The sequence below is a fragment of the Oncorhynchus mykiss genome, chromosome 9 (assembly GCF_057628025.1).
Source record: "Oncorhynchus mykiss isolate SJ-2025 chromosome 9, ASM5762802v1, whole genome shotgun sequence".
Lineage (NCBI taxonomy): Eukaryota > Metazoa > Chordata > Actinopteri > Salmoniformes > Salmonidae > Oncorhynchus > Oncorhynchus mykiss.
Window position 1 is genome coordinate 4,552,170 of NC_143030.1, and position 20,545 is coordinate 4,572,714.

The 20,545-nt window shown below is 44.8% G+C and overlaps 1 protein-coding gene across 1 annotated transcript in view; it reads right to left on the reverse strand.

The window, feature by feature from the left end:
• Nucleotides 1-1,141: 1,141 nt before the first annotated feature.
• Nucleotides 1,142-20,545, reverse strand: part of LOC110518222 (Fc receptor-like protein 5) — a 35,096-nt gene continuing 15,692 nt past the window's right edge. Inside the window, exons 4-8 of the mRNA XM_090183315.1 lie at nucleotides 19,760-20,002; nucleotides 19,123-19,455; nucleotides 18,286-18,534; nucleotides 5,091-5,231; nucleotides 1,142-1,724 (exon numbers count right to left, since the gene is read on the reverse strand). Of these exons, the coding sequence (XP_090039441.1) occupies nucleotides 1,696-1,724; nucleotides 5,091-5,231; nucleotides 18,286-18,534; nucleotides 19,123-19,455; nucleotides 19,760-20,002 (995 nt within the window). The 3' untranslated portion in view covers nucleotides 1,142-1,695. The remainder of the gene's footprint in view (nucleotides 1,725-5,090; nucleotides 5,232-18,285; nucleotides 18,535-19,122; nucleotides 19,456-19,759; nucleotides 20,003-20,545) is intronic.

Sequence of the window (20,545 nt, forward strand, 5' to 3'; positions counted from 1 at the left end):
CTGGAATGGAGTATTTAGAATGCCCTGGGGGCTGTAGGGGAAACCTGGAATGGAGTATTTAGAAGATACTCAAGGCCCTGGGGGCTGTAGGGGGAACCTGGAATGGAGCATTTAGAAGATACTCAAGGCCCTGGGGGCTGTAGGGGGAACCTGGAATGGAGTATTTAGAACGCCCTGGGGGCTGTAGGGGAAACCTGGAATGGAGTATTTAGAAGATACTCAAGACCCTGGGGGCTGTAGGGGGAACCTGGAATGGAGTATTTAGAAGATACTCAAGGCCCTGGGGGCTGTAGGGAAACCTGGAATGGAGCATTTAGAAGATACTCAAGGCCCTGGGGGCTGTAGGGGGAACCTGGAATGGAGTATTTAGAATGCCCTGGGGGCTGTAGGGGGAACCTGGAATGGAGCATTTAGAAGATACTCAAGACCCTGGGGGCTGTAGGGGAAACCTGGAATGGAGTATTTAGAAGATACTCAAGGCCCTGGCGGCTGTAGGGGAAACCTGGAATGGAGTATTTAGAAGATACTAAAGGCCCTGGGGGCTGTAGGGGAAACCTGGAATGGAGCATTTAGAAGATACTCAAGGCCCTGGGGGCTGTAGGGGGAACCTGGAATGGAGTATTTAGAAAATACTCAAGGCCCTGGGGGCTGTAGGGAAACCTGGAATGGAGCATTTAGAAGATACTCAAGGCCCTGGGGGCTGTAGGGGACACCTGGAATGGAGCATTTAGAAGATACTCAAGGCCCTGGGGGCTGTAGGGGGAACCTGGAATGGAGCATTTAGAAGATACTCAAGGCCCTGGGGGCTGTAGGGGGAACCTGGAATGGAGCATTTAGAAGATACTCAAGGCCCTGGGGGCTGCAGGGGGAACCTGGAATGGAGCATTTAGAAGATACTCAAGGCCCTGGGGGCTGTAGGGGGAACCTGGAATGGAGCATTTAGAAGATACTCAAGGCCCTGGGGGCTGCAGGGGGAACCTGGAATGGAGCATTTAGAAGATACTCAAGGCCCTGGGGGCTGTAGGGGAAACCTGGAATGGAGTATTTAGAAGATAAATAAAAAAAAAGTGAGTGGAATTAAAAACAGAGTGGTTGTGATGTCATTCAGAACTGATTAAAAAACAGACTACATGATTGAGGAAAATCATTAATTTAATTCTATATGCTACAAAGACAAAAGCAATATCTTACCAGGATTATTCATTGAAAAATAATGATTTTGCACTATAAAACAAAAGCCTACATTAGTTATGTTTAAACAAAATAAAGTAAATAATTGTAATAATTGAATTCTCCTCTCCTGTATGTTTTCTATCTCTGTAACATGTAAAGGTATAACATTATACTGAACCTGTAACAATAATGCCTGAACCTCAACACCTATCAGTTGATCTGTATAGACATGAAAAGTTAAGGCATTTACAATGTATCAACCATAAGGCTATAGAGTATATGACCAGTATATGACTGATGTTGAAGGACAGCTGCTGAATGAATAATACAACACACATTATATTAAAACACATTCCAATCAGAATAATACATGTATCAGTTAATAGATCACATTTGATCAAATGCCACTATTGTTCCAGCAGGTGGAGCTACAATGTAACAACATACAGCATTGTGACTCACAGTTCTATATTAGAATTCCATGAGTTCCATTCTGATGGTTGTTATGGTGATCAGGTGATCTCAGCCTCTCTTTTCTTCAACACGATCACCTGTTCAACACAGAAGTCGTTCATCAGTGTGGCCATGTATTTACTTATCCAATACAGTAACATTTAGATATTTAAATCATATATAATGATTTACTAGTCAATACTGTGTTACTTAGAATTCAATCAAAATCTCTTCCAATGGGGCTCCTGCTTATGTCCAGTTCTCCGTTATCAATACCAGGGCAATTTACTAATTATCAATATCAGGGCATTTACCATTTATCAATACCAGGGATATTTACTATGTATCAATACCTGGGCAATTTACTCCTTGTCAATACCAGGGCAAATGACGAATTATCAATAGCAGGGCTATTTAACATTTATCAATAACAGGGGAATTAACTATTTATCAATACCAGGGCTATTTACCATTTATCAATACCAGGGCCATTTACTATTTATGAATACCAGGACTATTTACTATTTATCAATACCAGGGAGTACAGTTATCAACACTAAACATGGTTCAATCAGAGATACAGTTATCAACACTTCACAACATGGTTCAATCAGAGCTACAGTTATCACCACTTTAAACATGGTTCAATCAGAGATACAGTTATCAACACTTTACAACATGGTTCAATCAGAGCTACAGTTATCAACACTTTACAACATGGTTCAATCAGAGATACAGTTATCAACACATTACAACATGGTTCAATCAGAGATACAGTTATCAACACTTTACAACATGGTTCAATCAGAGATACAGTTATCAACACTTTACAACATGGTTCAATCAGAGATACAGTTATCAACACATTACAACATGGTTCAATCAGAGCTACAGTTATCAACACTCTACAACATGGTTCAATCAGAGATACAGTTATCAACACTTTACAACATGGTTCAATCAGAGATACAGTTATCAACACTTTACAACATGGTTCAATCAGAGATACAGTTATCAACATGGTTCAATCAGAGATACAGTTATCAACATGGTTCTATCCGAGATACAGTTATCAGCATGGTTCAATCAGAGATACAGTTATCAACACTTTACAACATGGTTCAATCAGAGATACAGCATGGTTCAATCAGAGATACAGTTATCAACACTTTAAACATGGTTCAATCAGAGATACAGTTATCAACACTTTACAACATGGTTCAATCAGAGCTACAGTTATCAACACTTTACAACATGGTTCAATCAGAGATACAGTTATCAACACTTTAAACATGGTTCAATCAGAGATACAGTTATCAACACTTTACAACATGGTTCAATCAGAGATACAGTTATCAACACTTTACAACATGGTTCAATCAGAGCTACAGTTATCAGTCAACATTGATAGGACCATGAGTAAGTCAACTGTGATAGGACCATTAGTCAGTCAACATTGATAGGACCATTAGTCAGTCAACATTGATAGGACCAAGAGTAAGTCAACATTGATAGGACCATTAGTCAGTCAACATTGATAGGACCATGAGTAAGTCAACATTGATAGGACCATGAGTCAGTCAACTGTGATAGGACCATTAGTCAGTCAACATTGATAGGACCATGAGTAAGTCAACATTGATAGGACCATTAGTCAGTCAACATTGATAGGACCATGAGTAAGTCAACATTGATGGGACCATTAGTCAGTCAACTGTGATAGGACCATTAGTCAGTCAACATTGATAGGACCATTAGTCAGTCAACATTGATAGGACCATGAGTAAGTCAACATTGATAGGACCATTAGTCAGTCAACATTGATAGGACCATTAGTCAGTCAACATTGATAGGACCATTAGTCAGTCAACATTGATAGGTCCATTAGTCAGTCAACATTGATAGGACCATTAGTCATACAACATTGATATGACCATTAGTCAGTCAACATTGATAGGACCATTAGTCAGTCAACATTGATATGACCATTAGTCAGTCAACATTGATATGACCATCAGTCAGTCAACATTGATAGGACCATTAGTCAGTCAACATTGATAGGACCATTAGTCAGTCAACATTGATAGGACCATTAGTCAGTCAACATTGATAGGACCATTAGTCAGTCAACATTGATAGGACCATTAGTCAGTCAACAGTGATAGGACCATTAGTCAGTCAACATTGATAGGACCATTAGTCAGTCAACATTGATAGGACCATTAGTCAGTCAACAGTGATAGGACCATTAGTCAGTCAACATTGATAGGACCATTAGTCAGTCAACATTGATAGGACCATTAGTCAGTCAACATTGATAGGACCATTAGTCAGTCAACATTGATAGGACCATTAGTCAGTCAACATTGATAGGACCATTAGTCAGTCAACATTGATAGGACCATTAGTCAGTCAACATTGATAGGACCATTAGTCAGTCAACAGTGATAGGACCATTAGACAGTCAACATTGATAGGACCATTAGTCAGTCAACATTGATAGGACCATTAGTCAGTCAACATTGATAGGACCATTAGTCAGTCAACATTGATAGGACCATTAGTCAGTCAACAGTGATAGGACCATTAGTCAGTCAACAGTGATAGGACCATTAGTCAGTTAACATTGATAGGACCAAAGAGTTAATCAATGTGATTTTTCCATAAATAGACAAGTATTTTCCTCTCCATGGTTGCAGAATTGTTTCTATTTTTGTTAACTATCGATTTAAATGAATTGTGGTCAGTTAATTTAATTTTTGTAGGTGTGAATACCAAGTATGTCTACTTCACCATCCACCCATTTTATTGGTAAACTACAAGGTGGTGTAAAAACTGTATTTTAATGATCCAATACATAATACGATACAATACATACAATACAATACATACTTGTCATAATTAGGTTTTAGTCCAGAGAGGCTAGAAAAGTGACCAAGATCTTCAATGAGACTGTGCAGGGATCCAGATTGGGGACTAGACTCATCAACATACATTGAGACTCTGCAGGGATCCAGACTAGAGTCATCAACATACATTGAGACTCTGCAGGGATCCAGCCTAGAGTCATCAACATACATTGAGACTCTGCAGGGATCCAGACTAGAGTCATCAACATACATTGAGACTCTGCAGGGATCCAGACTCATCAACATACATTGAGACTCTGCAGGGATCCAGACTAGACTCATAAACATACATTGAGACTCTGCAGGGATCCAGACTAGACTCATAAACATACATTGAGACTCTGCAGGGATCCAGACTAGACTCATCAACATACATTGAGACTCTGCAGGGATCCAGACTAGACTCATCAACATGCATTGACACTTTTGTTTTTCCCCCTGGATTTCCCTTGTTGTTCTTGTTGGATCTAATTTTAATAGCCAGCATTTCAATGGCCATAATAATATAATTCTGATTTACAAATGAGGCAATCCTGTATAAACTCAGGATCTCACCTTGAGCACTGCTCCTGCAGCCTTTCACCAGCAGTATGATGGTCACCAGCAGGTAGGGAGACCCCACCAGTAGACTACACAGCAGCCTGGGTAGAGACATGGACAACACTGGGACTGCTGGAGATGGAATGGGAGTTGGAACTGCAGTTGGAGAAAGAAAACAATTTAACACTGGAGATGGTGCTGGGCAGAGAGATGGACAACACTGGAGATGGTGCTGGGCAGAGACATGGACAACACTGGGATGGTGCTGGGCAGAGAGATGGACAACACTGGGATGGTGCTGGGCAGAGACATGGACAACACTGGGATGGTGCTGGTAGAGACATGGACAACACTGGGATGGTGCTGGGCAGAGAGATGGACAACACTGGGATGGTGCTGGGTAGAGACATGGACAACACTGGAGATGGTGCTGGGCAGAGAGATGGACAACACTGGGATGGTGCTGGGTAGAGACATGGACACCACTGGGATGGTGCTGGGTAGAGACATGGACAACACTGGAGATGGTGCTGGGCAGAGAGATGGACAACACTGGGATGGTGCTGGGTAGAGACATGGACAACACTGGAGATGGTGCTGGTAGAGACATGGACAACACTGGGATGGTGCTGGGCAGAGACATGGACAACACTGGAGATGGTGCTGGTAGAGACATGGACAACACTGGGATGGTGCTGGGCAGAGACATGGACAACACTGGAGATGGTGCTGGGCAGAGAGATGGACAACACTGGGATGGTGCTGGGCAGAGAGATGGACAACAATGGGATGGTGCTGGGCAGAGACATGGACAACACTGGGATGATGCTGGCCAGAGACATGGACAACACTGGGATGGTGCTGGGCAGAGACATGGACAACAATGGGATGGTGCTGGGCAGAGACATGGACAACACTGGGATGGTGCTGGGCAGAGACATGGACAACACTGGGATGGTGCTGGGCAGAGACATGGACAACACTGGAGATGGTGCTGGGCAGAGAGATGGACAACACAGGGATGGTGCTGGGCAAAGACATGGACAACACTAGGATGTTGCTGGGCAGAGAGATGGACAACACTGGGATGGTGCTGGGCAGAGACATGGACAACACTGGAGATGGTGCTGGAGAGAGACATGGACAACACTGGAGATGGTGCTGGAGAGAGACATAGACAACACTGGGATGGTGCTGGGCAGAGACATGGACAACAGTGGACATGGTGCTGGTAGAGACATGGACAACACTGGAGATGGTATTGGTAGAGACATGGACAACACTGGGATGGTGCTGGGCAAAGACATGGACAACACTGGGATGGTGCTGGGTAGAGACATGGACAACACTGGGATGGTGCTGGGTAGAGACATGGACAACACTGGGATGGTGCTGGGGGGAGACATGGACAACACTGGAGATGGTGCTGGTAGAGACATGGACAACACTGGAGATGGTGCTGGAGAGAGACATGAACAACACTGGAGATGGTGCTGGTAGAGACATGGACAACACTGGAGATGGTGCTGGAGAGAGACATGAACAACACTGGGATGGTGCTGGAGAGAGACATGAACAACACTGGGATGGTGCTGGGCAGAGAGATGGACAACACTGGGATGGTGCTGGGCAGAGAGATGGACAACACTGGGATGGTGCTGGGCAGAGATATGGACAACACTGGGATGGTGCTGGGCAGAGATATGGACAACACTGGGATGGTGCTGGGCAGAGAGATGGACAACACTGGGGATGGTGCTGGGGGGAGACATGGCCAACACTAAAGATGGTGCTGGAGAGAGACATGGACAACACTGGGACTGCTGGAGATGGAATGGGAGTTGGAACTGCAGTTGGAGGAAGATTGAATAAACCCCCAGTGCAATCAGCTAACATGCAATCAATGGAAAATAAAATTGACGACCTACGAGGAAGATGAAACTACCAACGGGACATTAAAACTGTAATATCTCATCCTTCATTGAGTCGTGGCTGAACGACGACATTACCAACATACAGCGGGATCGTTATATGCTGTATCAGCAGGATAGAACAGCAGGTTCTGGTAAGACAAGGGGGGAGGGGTCGGACTATGTATATTTGTAAACAACAGCTGGTGTACGATATCTAAGGAAGTCTCAAGGTTTTGCTCGCCTGAGGTAGAGTATCTCATGATAAGCTGTAGACCACACTATCTACCTAGGGGGAGTTTACATCTGTATCTGTCTACATGCCAGCATAGACCGATATATATATGTATATAGCCTCCACATTGACTCTGTACCGGTACCCCCTGTATATAGCCTCCACATTGACTCTGTACCGGTATCCCCTGTATATAGCCTCCACACTGACTCTGTACCAGTACCCCCTGTATATAGCCTCCACATTGACTCTGTACCGGTACACCCTGTATATAGCCTCCACATTGACTCTGTACCATAATAACCTGTATATATCCTCCACATTGACTCTGTACCGGTACCACCTGTATATAGCCTCCACATTGACTCTGTACCGGTACCCGATGTATATAGCCTGCACATTGACTCTGTACCGGAACCCCCTGTATATAGCCTCCACATTGACTCTATACTGGTTCCCCCTGTTTATAGTATCCACATTGACTCTGTACTGGTACCCCCTGTATATAGCCTCCAAAATGACTCTGTACCGGTACCCCCTGTATATAGCCTCCTTATTGACTCTGTACCGGTACCCCCTGTATATAGCCTCCACATTGACCCTGTACCATATTAACCTGTATATAGCCTTCACATTTACTCTGTACCGGTACCCCCTGTATATAGCCTTCACATTTAATCTGTACCAGTACCCCCTGTATATAGCCTCCACATTGACTCTGTACCGGTACCCCCTGTATATAGCCTCCACATTGACTCTGTACCGGTACCCCCTGTATATAGCCTCCACATTAACTATGTACCAGTACCCCCTGTATATAGCCTCCACATTGACTCTGTACCGGTACCCCCTGTATATAGCCTCCACATTAACTATGTACCAGTACCCCCTGTATATAGCCTCCACATTGACTCTGTACTGGTACCCCCTGTATATAGCTTCCACATTGACTCTGTACCGGTACCCCCTGTATATAGCCTCCACATTGTCGTCTCTGTACCGGTACCTCCTGTATATAGTCTCCACAATGACTCTGTACCGGTACCCCATGTATATAGCCTCCACATTGACTCTGTACTGTAATACCCTGTATATAGCCTCCACAATTACTCTGTACCAGTACCAACCTGTATATAGCCTCCACATTGACTCTGTACCAGTACCAACCTGTATATAGCCTCCACATTGACTCTGTACCAGTACCCCCTGTATGTAGCTTCCACATTGACTCTGTACCGGTACCCCCTGTATATAGCCTCCACATTGACTCTGTACCGGTACCCCCTGTATATAGCCTCCACATTGCCTCTGTACCAGTACCCCCTGTATATAGCCTCCACATTGACTCTGTACCAGTACCAACCTGTATATAGTCTCCACATTTACTCTGTACCAGTACCCCTTGTATATAGTCTCCACATTGACTCTGTACCAGTACCCCCTGTATATAGCCTCCACATTGACTCTGTACCGGTACCCCCTGTATATAGCCTCCACATTGACTCTGTACCATATTAACCTGTATATAGCCTCCACATTGACTCTGTACCGGTACCCCATGTATATAGCCTCCACATTGACTCTGTACCGGTACCCCATGTATATAGCCTCCTTATTGACTCTGTACCGGTACCCCCTGTATATAGCCTCCACATTGACTCTGTACCGGTACCCCCTGTATATAGCCTCCACATTGACTCTGTACCGTACTACCCCTGTATATAGCCTCCACATTGACTCTCTACCGTAATACCCTGTATATAGCCTCCACATTGACTCTGTACCGGTACCCCCTGTATAAAGCCTCCACATTGACTCTGTACCGGTACCCCCTGTATATAGCCTCCACATTGACTCTGTACCGGTACCCCCTGTATATAGCCTCCACATTGACTCTGTACCAGTACCCGATGTATATAGCCTCCACATTGACTCTGTACCAGTACCCCCTGTATATAGCCTCCACATTGACTTTGTACCAGTACCCCCTGTATATAGCCTCCACATTGACTCTGTACCAGTACCCGATGTATATAGCCTCCACATTGACTCTGTACCGGTACCCCCTGTATATAGCCTCCACATTGACTTTGTACCAGTACCCCCTGTATATAGCCTCCACATTGACTCTGTACCGTAATACCCTGTATATAGCCTCCACATTGACTCTGTACTGGTACCCCCTGTATATAGCCTCCACATTGACTCTGTACCGTAATACCCTGTATTTAGCCTCCACATTGACTCTGTACTGGTACCCCCTGTATATAGCCTCCACATTGACTCTGTACCGTAATACCCTGTATATAGCCTCCACATTGACTTTGTACCGTAATACCCTGTATATAGTCCCGTTATTGTTATTTTACTGCTGCTCTTTAATAATTTATTTTATTTAAATGCATTGCTGGTTAAGGGCTGGTCAGTCAGCATTTCACTGTGAGGTCTAAACCTGTTGGTTAAGGGCTGGTCAGTCAGCATTTCACTGTGAGGTCTACACCTGTTGGTTAAGGGCTGGTCAGTCAGCATTTCAATGTGAGGTCTATACCTGTTGGTTAAGGGCTGGTCAGTCAGCATTTCACTGTGAGGTCTACACCTGTTGGTTAAGGGCTGGTCAGTCAGTATTTCACTGGGAGGTCTACTACTGTATTCGTAAAAAAAAAATGAAAAATACAGTTTGATTTGTCTTGAAGCATGGTGGTGGCAGCATCATGTGACTAATAACATTTTATTTTAATTTATTTTAATTAAAAATACATGCTTTGTCATACTTGTGATATACCACGGCTTCCAGCCAATCAGCTTTTCAGGAACCCCCCAGTTTATTTTTTTTATTTTATTTATTTCACCTTTATTTAACCAGGGAGGCAAGTTGAGAACAAGTTCTCATTTACAATTGCGACCTGGCCAAGATAAAGCAAAGCAGTTCGACACATACAACGACACAGAGTTACCCATGGAGTAAAACAAACATACAGTCAATAATACAGTATAAACAAGTCTATATACGATGTGAGCAAATGAGGTGAGATAAGGGAGGTAAAGGCAAAAAGGCCATGGTGGCAAAGTAAATACAATATAGCAAGTAAAACACTGGAATGGTAGATTTGCAATGGGAGAATGTGCAAAGTATAAATAAAAATAATGGGGTGCAAAGGAGCAAAATAAATAAATAAATAAAATACAGTAGGGAAAGAGGTAGTTGTTTGGGCTAGATTATAGGTGGGCTATGTACAGGTGCAGTAATATGTGAGCTGCTCTGACAGTTGGTGCTTAAAGCTAGTGAGGGAGATAAGTGTTTCCAGTTTCAGAGATTTTTGTAGTTCGTTCCAGTCATTGGCAGCAGAGAACTGGAAGGAGAGGCGGCCAAAGAAAGAATTGGTTTTGGGGGTGACTAGAGAGATATACCTGCTGGAGCGTGTGCTACAAGTGGGAGATGCAATGGTGACCAGCGAGCTGAGATAAGGGGGGACTTTACCTAGCAGGGTCTTGTAGATGACATGGAGCCAGTGGGTTTGGCGACGAGTATGAAGCGAGGGCCAGCCAACGAGAGCGTACAGGTCGCAATGGTGGATAGTATATGGGGCTTTGGTGACAAAACGGATTGCACTGTGATAGACTGCATCCAATTTGTTGAGTAGGATATTGGAGGCTATTTTGTAAATGACATCGCCAAAGTCGAGGATTGGTAGGATGGTCAGTTTTACAAGGGTATGTTTGGCAGCATGAGTGAAGGATGCTTAGTTGCGAAATAGGAAGCCAATTCTAGATTTAACTTTGGATTGGAGATGTTTGATATGGGTCTGGAAGGAGAGTTTACAGTCTAACCAGACACCTAAGTATTTGTAGTTGTCCACGTATTCTAAGTCAGAGCCGTCCAGAGTAGTAATGTTGGACAGGCGGGTAGGTACAGGTAGCGATCGGTTGAAGAGCATGCATTTAGTTTTACTTGTATTTAAGAGCAATTGGAGGCCACGGAAGGAGAGTTGTATGGCATTGAAGCTTGCCTGGAGGGTTGTTAACACAGTGTCCAAAGAAGGGCCAGAAGTATACAGAATGGTGTCGTCTGCGACCTCATTGATGTATACAGAGAAGAGAATCGGTCCAAGAATTGAACCCTGTGGCACCCCCATAGAGACTGCCAGAGGACCGGACAGCAGACCCTCCGATTTGACACACTGAACTCTATCAGAGAAGTAGTTGGTGAACCAGGCGAGGCAATCATTTGAGAAACCAAGGCTGTCGAGTCTGCCGATGAGGATGTGGTGATTGACAGAGTCGAAAGCCTTGGCCAGATCAATGAATACGGCTGCACAGTAATGTTTCTTATCGATGGCGGTTAAGATATCATTTAGGACCTTGAGCATGGCTGAGGTGCACCCATGACCAGCTCTGAAACCAGATTGCATAGCAGAGAAGGTATGGTGAGATTCTAAATGGTCGGTAATCTGTTTGTTGACTTGGCTTTCGAAGACCTTAGAAAGTGATGGTAGGATAGATATAGGTCTGTAGCAGTTTGGGTCAAGAGTGTCACCCCCTTTGAAGAGGGGGATGACCGCAGCTGCTTTCCAATCTTTGGGAATCTCAGACGACACGAAAGAGAGGTTGAACAGGCTAGTAATAGGGGTGGCAACAATTTTGGCAGATAATTTTAGAAAGAAAGGGTCCAGATTGTCTAGCCCGGCTGATTTGTAGGGGTCCAGATTTTGCAGCTCATTCAGAACATCAGCTGAGCAGATTTGGGAGAAGGAGAAATGGGGAAGGCTTGGGCGAGTTGTTGTGGGGGGTGCAGTGCTGTTGAACGGGGTAGGAGTAGCCAGGTGGAAAGCATGGCCAGCCGTAGAAAAATGCTTATTGAAATTCTCAATTATGGTGGATTTATCAGTGGTGACAGTGTTTCCTATCTTCAGTGCAGTGGGCAGCTGGGAGGAGGTGTTCTTATTCTCCATGGACTTTACAGTGTCCCAGAACTTTTTTGAGTTAGTGTTGCAGGAAGCAAATTTCTGCTTGAAAAAGCTAACCTTGGCTTTTCTAACTGCCTGTGTATAATGGTTTCTAGCTTCCCTGAACAGCTGCATATCACGGGGGCTGTTCGATGCTAATGCAGAACGCCATAGGATGTTTTTGTGTTGGTTAAGGGCAGTCAGGTCTGGGGAGAAGAACCAAGGGCTATATCTGTTCCTGGTTCTAAATTTCTTGAATGGGGCATGTTTATTTAAGATGGTTAGGAAGGCATATTAAAAAAAATATCCAGGCATCCTCTTCTGACGGGATGAGATCAATATCCTTCCAGGATACCCCGGCCAGGTCGATTAGAAAGGCCTGCTCGCTGAAGTGTTTCAGGGAGCGTTTTACAGTGATGAGTGGAGGTCGTTTGACCGCTGACCCATTACGGATGCAGGCAATGAGGCAGTGATCGCTGAGATCCTGGTTGAAAACAGCAGAGGTGTATTTAGAGGGCAAGTTGGTTAGGATGATATCTATGAGGGTGCCCGTGTTTAAGGCTTTGGGGAGGTACCTGGTAGGTTCATTGATAATTTGTGTGAGGTTGAGGGCATCAAGTTTAGATTGTAGGATGGCTGGGGTGTTAAGCATGTTCCAGTTTAGGTCGCCTAGCAGCACAAGCCCTGAAGATAGATGGGGGGCAATCAGTTCACATATGGTGTCCAGAGCACAGCTGGGGGCAGAGGGTGGTCCATAGCAGGCGGCAACGGTGAGAGACTTGTTTTTAGAGAGGTGGATTTTTAAAAGTAGAAGTTCAAATTGTTTGGGTACAGACCTGGATAGTAGGACAGAACTCTGCAGGCTCTCTTTGCAGTAGATTGCAACACCGCCCCCTTTGGCAGTTCTATCTTGTCTGAAAATGTTGTAGTTTGGAATTAAAATGTCTGAATTTTTGGTGGTCTTCCTAAGCCAGGATTCAGACACAGCTAGAACATCCGGGTTGGCAGAGTGTGCTAAAGCAGTGAATAGAACAAACTTAGGGAGGAGGCTTCTAATGTTAACATCCATGAAACCAAGGCTATTACGGTTACAGAAGTCGTCAAAAGAGAGCGCCTGGGGAATAGGAGTGGAGCTAGGCACTGCAGGGCCTGGATTCACCTCTACATCGCCAGAGGAACAGAGTAGGAGTAGAATAAGGGTGCGGCTAAAAGCAATAAGAATTGGTCGTTTAGAACGTCTGGAACAGAGAGTAAAAGGAGGTTTCTGGGGGCGATAAAATAGCATCAAGGTATAATGTACAGACAAAGGTAAGGTAGGAAGTGAATACAGTGGAGGTAAACCTAGGTATTGAGTGATGAAGAGAGAGATATTGTCTCTAGAAACATCATTGAAACCAGGAGATGTCATTGCATGTGTGGGTGGTGGAACTAATAGGTTGGATAAGGTATAATGAGCAGGACTAGAGGCTCTACAGTGAAATAAGCCAATAAACACTAACCAGAACAGCAATGGACAAGGCATATTGACATTAAGGAGAGGCATGCTCAGTCGAGTGATCAAAAGGGTCCAGTGAGTGGAGAGGTTGGTTGGGGGTCACGGCGATTTAGACAGCTAAATCGGTAGCAAGCTAGCGTAGGAGCAAGCTAGCAAAGAATGGAGGTCTGTTATTAGCCAACTCTTGCGTTCAAATCAAATCAAATCAATCAAATTTTATTTGTCACTTACACATGGTTAGCAGATGTTAATGCGAGTGTAGCGAAATGCTTGTGCTTCTAGTTCCGACAATGCAGTAATAACAAGTAATCTAACTAACAATTCCAAAACTACTGTCTTGTACACAGTGTAAGGGGATAAAGAATATGTACATAAGGATATATGAATGAGTGATGGTACAGAGCAGCATAGGCAAGATACAGTAGATGGTATCGAGTACAGTATGTACAAATGAGATGAGTATGTAAACAAAGTGGCATAGTTTAAAGTGGCTAGTGATACATGTATTACATAAGGATACAGTCGATGATATAGAGTACAGTATATACGTATGCATATGAGATGTATAATATAGGGTAAGTAACATTATATAAGGTAGCATTTTTTGCCGTTGCTAGTGATATATTTACATCATTTCCCATCAATTCCCATTATTAAAGTGGCTGGAGTTGAGTCAGTGTCAGTGTGTTGGCAGCAGCCACTCAGTGTTAGTGGTGGCTGTTTAACAGTCTGATGGCCTTGAGATAGAAGCTGTTTTTCAGTCTCTCGGTCCCAGCTTTGATGCACCTGTACTGACCTCGCCTTCTGGATGATAGCGGGGTGAACAGGCAGTGGCTTGGGTGGTTGATGTCCTTGATGATCTTTATGGCCTTCCTGTGACATCGGGTGGTGTAGGTGTCCTGGAGGGCAGGTAGTTTGCCCCCGGTGATGCGTTGTGCAGACCTCACTACCCTCTGGAGAGCCTTACGGTTGAGGGCGGTGCAGTTGCCATACCAGGCGGTGATACAGCCCGCCAGGATGCTCTCGATTGTGCATCTGTAGAAGTTTGTGAGTGCTTTTGGTGACAAGCCGAATTTCTTCAGCCTCCTGAGGTTGATGCTGTCTGTGTGAGTGGACCAATTCAGTTTGTCTGTGATGTGTATGCCGAGGAACTTAAAACTTGCTACCCTCTCCACTACTGTTCCATCGATGTGGATAGGGGGGTGTTCCCTCTGCTGTTTCCTGAAGTCCACAAACATCTCCTTAGTTTTGTTGACGTTGAGTGTGAGGTTATTTTCCTGACACCACACTCCGAGGGCCCTCACCTCCTCCCTGTAGGCCGTCTCGTCGTTGTTGGTAATCAAGCCTACCACTGTTGTGTCGTCCGCAAACTTGATGATTGAGTTGGAGGCGTGCGTGGCCACGCAGTCGTGGGTGAACAGGGAGTACAGGAGAGGGCTCAGAACGCACCCTTGTGGGGCCCCAGTGTTGAGGATCAGCGGGGAGGAGATGTTGTTGCCTACCCTCACCACCTGGGGGCGGCCCGTCAGGAAGTCCAGTACCCAGTTGCACAGGGCGGGGTCGAGACCCAGGGTCTCGAGCTTGATGACGAGCTTGGAGGGTACTATGGTGTTGAATGCCGAGCTGTAGTCGATGAACAGCATTCTCGCATAGGTATTCCTCTTGTCCAGATGGGTTAGGGCAGTGTGCAGTGTGGTTGAGATTGCATCGTCTGTGGACCTATTTGGGCGGTAAGCAAATTGGAGTGGGTCTAGGGTGTCAGGTAGGGTGGAGGTGATATGGTTCTTGACTAGTCTCTCAAAGCACTTCATGATGACGGATGTGAGTGCTACGGGGCGGTAGTCGTTTAGCTCAGTTACCTTAGCTTTCTTGGGAACAGGAACAATGGTGGCCCTCTTGAAGCATGTGGGAACAGCAGACTGTTATAGGGATTGATTGAATATGTCCGTAAACACACCGGCCAGCTGGTCTGCGCATGTTCTGAGGGCGCGGCTGGGGATGCCGTCTGGGCCTGCAGCCTTGCGAGGGTTAACACGTTTAAATGTCTTACTCACCTCGGCTGCAGTGAAGGAGAGACCGCATGTTTTTGTTGCAGGCCGTGTCAGTGGCACTGTATTGTCCTCAAAGCGGGCAAAAAAGTTATTTAGTCTGCCTGGGAGCAAGACATCCTGGTCCGTGACTGGGCTGGATTTCTTCCTGTAGTCCGTGATTGACTGTAGACCCTGCCACATGCCTCTTGTGTCTGAGCCGTTGAATTGAGATTCTACTTTGTCTCTGTACTGGCGCTTAGCTTGTTTGATAGCCTTGCGGATGGAATAGCTGCACTGTTTGTATTCGGTCATGTTACCAGACACCTTGCCCTGATTAAAAGCAGTGGTTCGCGCTTTCAGTTTCACACGAATGCTGCCATCAATCCACGGTTTCTGGTTAGGGAATGTTTTAATCGTTGCTATGGGAACGACATCTTCAACGCACGTTCTAATGAACTCGCACACCGAATCAGCGTATTCGTCAATGTTGTTATCTGACGCAATACGAAACATCTCCCAGTCCACGTGATGGAAGCAGTCTTGGAGTGTGGAGTCAGCTTGGTCGGACCAGCGTTGGACAGACCTCAGCGTGGGAGCCTCTTGTTTTAGTTTCTGTCTGTAGGCAGGGATCAACAAAATGGAGTCGTGGTCAGCTTTTCCGAAAGGGGGGCGGGGCAGGGCCTTATATGCGTCGCGGAAGTTAGAGTAACAATGATCCAAGGTCTTTCCTCCCCTGGTTGCGCAATCGATATGCTGATAAAATTTGGGGAGTCTTGTTTTCAGATTAGCCTTGTTAAAATCCCCAGCTACAATGAATGCAGCCTCCGGATAAATCGTTTCCAGTTTGCAGAGAGTTAAATAAAGTTTGTTCAGAGCCATCGATGTGTCTGCTTGGGGGGGGATATATACGGCTGTGATTATAATCGAAGAGAATTCTCTTGGTAGATAATGCGGTCTACATTTGATTGTGAGGAATTCTAAATCAGGTGAACAGAAGGATTTGAGTTCCTGTATGTTTCTTTCATCACACCATGTCACGTTGGCCATGAGGCATACGCCCCCGCCCCTCTTCTTACCAGAAAGATGTTTGTTTCTGTCAGCGCGATGCGTGGAGAAACCCGTTGGCTGCACCGCTTCGGATAGAGTCTCTCCAGTGAGCCATGTTTCAGTGAAGCAAAGGACGTTACAGTCTCTGATGTCCCTCTGGAATGCTGCCCTTGCTCGGATTTCATCAACCTTGTTGTCAAGAGACTGGACATTGGCAAGAAGAATGCTAGGGAGTGGTGCGCGCTGTGCCCGTCTCCGGAGTCTGACCAGAAGACCGCCTCGTTTCCCTCTCTTTCGGAGTCGTTTTTTTGGGTCGGCTAGCAGGCCGCAGATGGGCGCCCAGGCAACGTTGCGCCGGAGGAGCCAGCCGGACAATTCCCTCGGGTAGACAACGTCGGCAGTCCAACTGTGAAGGCCCGGTGGGGCTCCGCATAGGCAGCAAAACGGGTCCGGATAGGTGACTGCAGCCCAGGAGTGATTGATGGAACTCTTCAGCTGGCTAGCTCCGGAACAATTGATGTTAGCTCCGGAATCGACGAAAGCCGATAGTCACACGGATAGCAGCTAGCTAGCTGTGAGATCCAGGTATGGATGTCCAGAGCCAGCGGCCGAAATCCGGTATGTTCCGTTCCGAGCCGCGCTGCGCTGCACCGCGCCGTACAAAACTGGCGATAGATTCTCGAGCCAAAGGACAGCCGATGACCACAAACCGTGGTTAGCTGAGTACTAACGATTAGCCAGTAAATAAGCTAACTAGCTTCTGAACCAGCTTCAGAGTAGCTTCTGGACCAGCTTCTGGCTAGCTCCCGGCTAGCTTCTGGCTAATTTCTGGCTAGCCTCTCGGAGGATTACAGATCTGAGGTAAATAATACTTTTTTATATAAATATAAATTGGTGAAACGGATTGCAGGAGAGTGTTCTGAAGATGAGTTTTTGGAAAGGTTTTTGGAAAATTAAAAATGTATGTGAAAAAAAAAAAAGTTGTAAATATATCTATATATTTATATACACGACAAGACGAGGACAAAAATAAGTCTGAACTGGTATGCCATCTTGGGAAGAAGATCTTCAATGAGACTGTAATGCAGGTTTCAGCATCTCTTAACAGTGTAAAGAAGAACCCCCCAGTTTATAATGCAGGTTTCAGCACCTCTTAACAGTGTAAAGAAGAACCACCCAGTTTATAATGCAGGTTTCAGCACCTCTTAACAGTGTAAAGAAGAACCACCCAGTTTATAATGCAGGTTTCAGCACCTCTTAACAGTGTAAAGAAGAACCACCCAGTTTATAATGCAGGTTTCAGCACCTCTTAACAGTGTAAAGAAGAACCACCCAGTTTATAATGCAGGTTTCAGCACCTCTTAACAGTGTAAAGAACCACCCAGTTTATAATGCAGGTTTCAGCATCTCTTAACAGTGTAAAGAAGAACCACCCAGTTTATAATGCAGGTTTCAGCACCTCTTAACAGTGTAAAGAAGAACCACCCAGTTTATAATGCAGGTTTCAGCACCTCTTAACAGTGTCAAGATATCAAGATATATATTCTCACCTGTCACTGTCATCCAGCTCTCTGGTGATTCTCCTTCAGAGCTGGATTTGGTACACTTGTAGAGTCCTTCATCTGACTTGGATACTGCAGGGATGGTCATCTCTCCTGTAATCTCAGTCCTGATGAGGGATCCATCTTTGTAGAAATCAGCTGTGAGGTCAGAGGGAGTTCCCTGATATCTGCAGCGCAGAGTCACAGTATCTCCCTCAGTCACAGGAAGGGCAGGGCTCTCCAGGATCACAGCTCCAGCTGTATATAATATATAAACAGGTCTCTCCAGGATCACAGCACCAGCTGTATATAATATATAAACATCATATATAAACAGGTCTCTCCAGGATCACAGCTCCAGCTGTATATAATATATAAACATCATATATAAACAGGTCTCTCCAGGATCACAGCACCAGCTGTATATAATATATAAACATCATATATAAACAGGTCTCTCCAGGATCACAGCTCCAGCTGTATATAATATATAAACATCATATATAAACAGGTCTCTCCAGGATCACAGCTCCAGCTGTATATAATATATAAACAGGTCTCTCCAGGATCACAGCTCCAGCTGTATATAATATATAAACATCATATATAAACAGGTCTCTCCAGGATCACAGCTCCAGCTGTATATAATATATAAACAGGTCTCTCCAGGATCACAACTCCAGCTGTATATAATATATAAACATCATATATAAACAGGACTCTCCAGGATCACAGCTCCAGCTGTATATAATATATAAACATCATATATAAACATAATATAATCTATCTGAAACCAGATGAACCACTAAACACTATAATGTCAGTAGATGGTGTTTGTGGACATACCAGATACTGTGATGTTGACAGCATTGCTGTGTTCTCCAGACCCAGACTCACACCAGTACACTCCACTGTCTGATGGTATTAGTGACTTGATGCATGAAGACCCTTGTTGTTTTCCCCAGTCAATATTACACTCTGAAACATTCCCTCTCTCTGTGTTCCTCACCACTCTCCATCCAGCAGAGTTCCCCTGAACCTCACAGCTCAGAGAGACACGCTCAAATTCAAAGAACTGAGATCTGTCAGGACTGACACTCAGAGATACTGGAGGAGAGAGAGAGGCTGGAGGAGAGAGAGAGGCTGGAGGAGAGAGAGAAGCTGGAGGAGAGAGAGAGGCTGGAGGAGAGAGGGAGCGAGAGAGAGAGAGAGAGAGAGAGAGAGAGAGGAAGGTAGAGAGGAAGAAAGAGAGAGGAAGTTGGAAGGAGGAGAGAGAGAGAGAGATCATGAGAAGAAGAGCTCCGTTTAGCATAAAAATAAATGCTTTGTCATACCCGTGCTATACGTTTCTCATATACCATTGCTTCCAGCCAATCAGCATTCAGGGCTGGAACCACCCAGTTTATAATGCAGGTTTCAGCACCTCTTAACAGTGTAAAGAAGAAACAGATAATCTGAATGTCAAGGTTTCTCATATTCTCACCTGTCACTGTCATCCAGCTCTCTGGTGATTCTCCTTCAGAGTTGGTACACTTGTAGAGTCCTTCATCTGACTCGGATACTGCAGGGATGGTCATCTCTCCTGTAGTCTCAGTCCTGATCAGGGATCCATCTTTGTAGAAATCAGCTGTGTGGTTAGAGAGAGTTCCCTGATATCTGCAGCGCAGAGTCACAGTATCTCCCTCAGTCACAGGAAGGGGAGGTCTCTCCAGGATCACAGCTCCAGCTGTATATAATATATAAACATCATATATAAACAGGTCTCTCCAGGATCACAGCTCCAGCTGTATATAATATATAAACAGGTCTCTCCAGGATCACAGCACCAGCTGTATATAATATATAAACATCATATATAAACAGGTCTCTCCAGGATCACAGCTCCAGCTGTATATAATATATAAACATCATATATAAACAGGTCTCTCCAGGATCACAGCTCCAGCTGTATATAATATATAAACATCATATATAAACAGGTCTCTCCAGGATCACAGCACCAGCTGTATATAATATATAAACAGGTCTCTCCAGGATCACAGCTCCAGCTGTATATAATATATAAACATCATATATAAACAGGTCTCTCCAGGATCACAGCTCCAGCTGTATATAATATATCAACAGGGCTCTCCAGGATCACAGCACCAGCTGTATATAATATATAAACATCATATATAAACAGGTCTCTCCAGGATCACAGCTCCAGCTGTATATAATATATAAACAGGGCTCTCCAGGATCACAGCACCAGCTGTATATAATATAT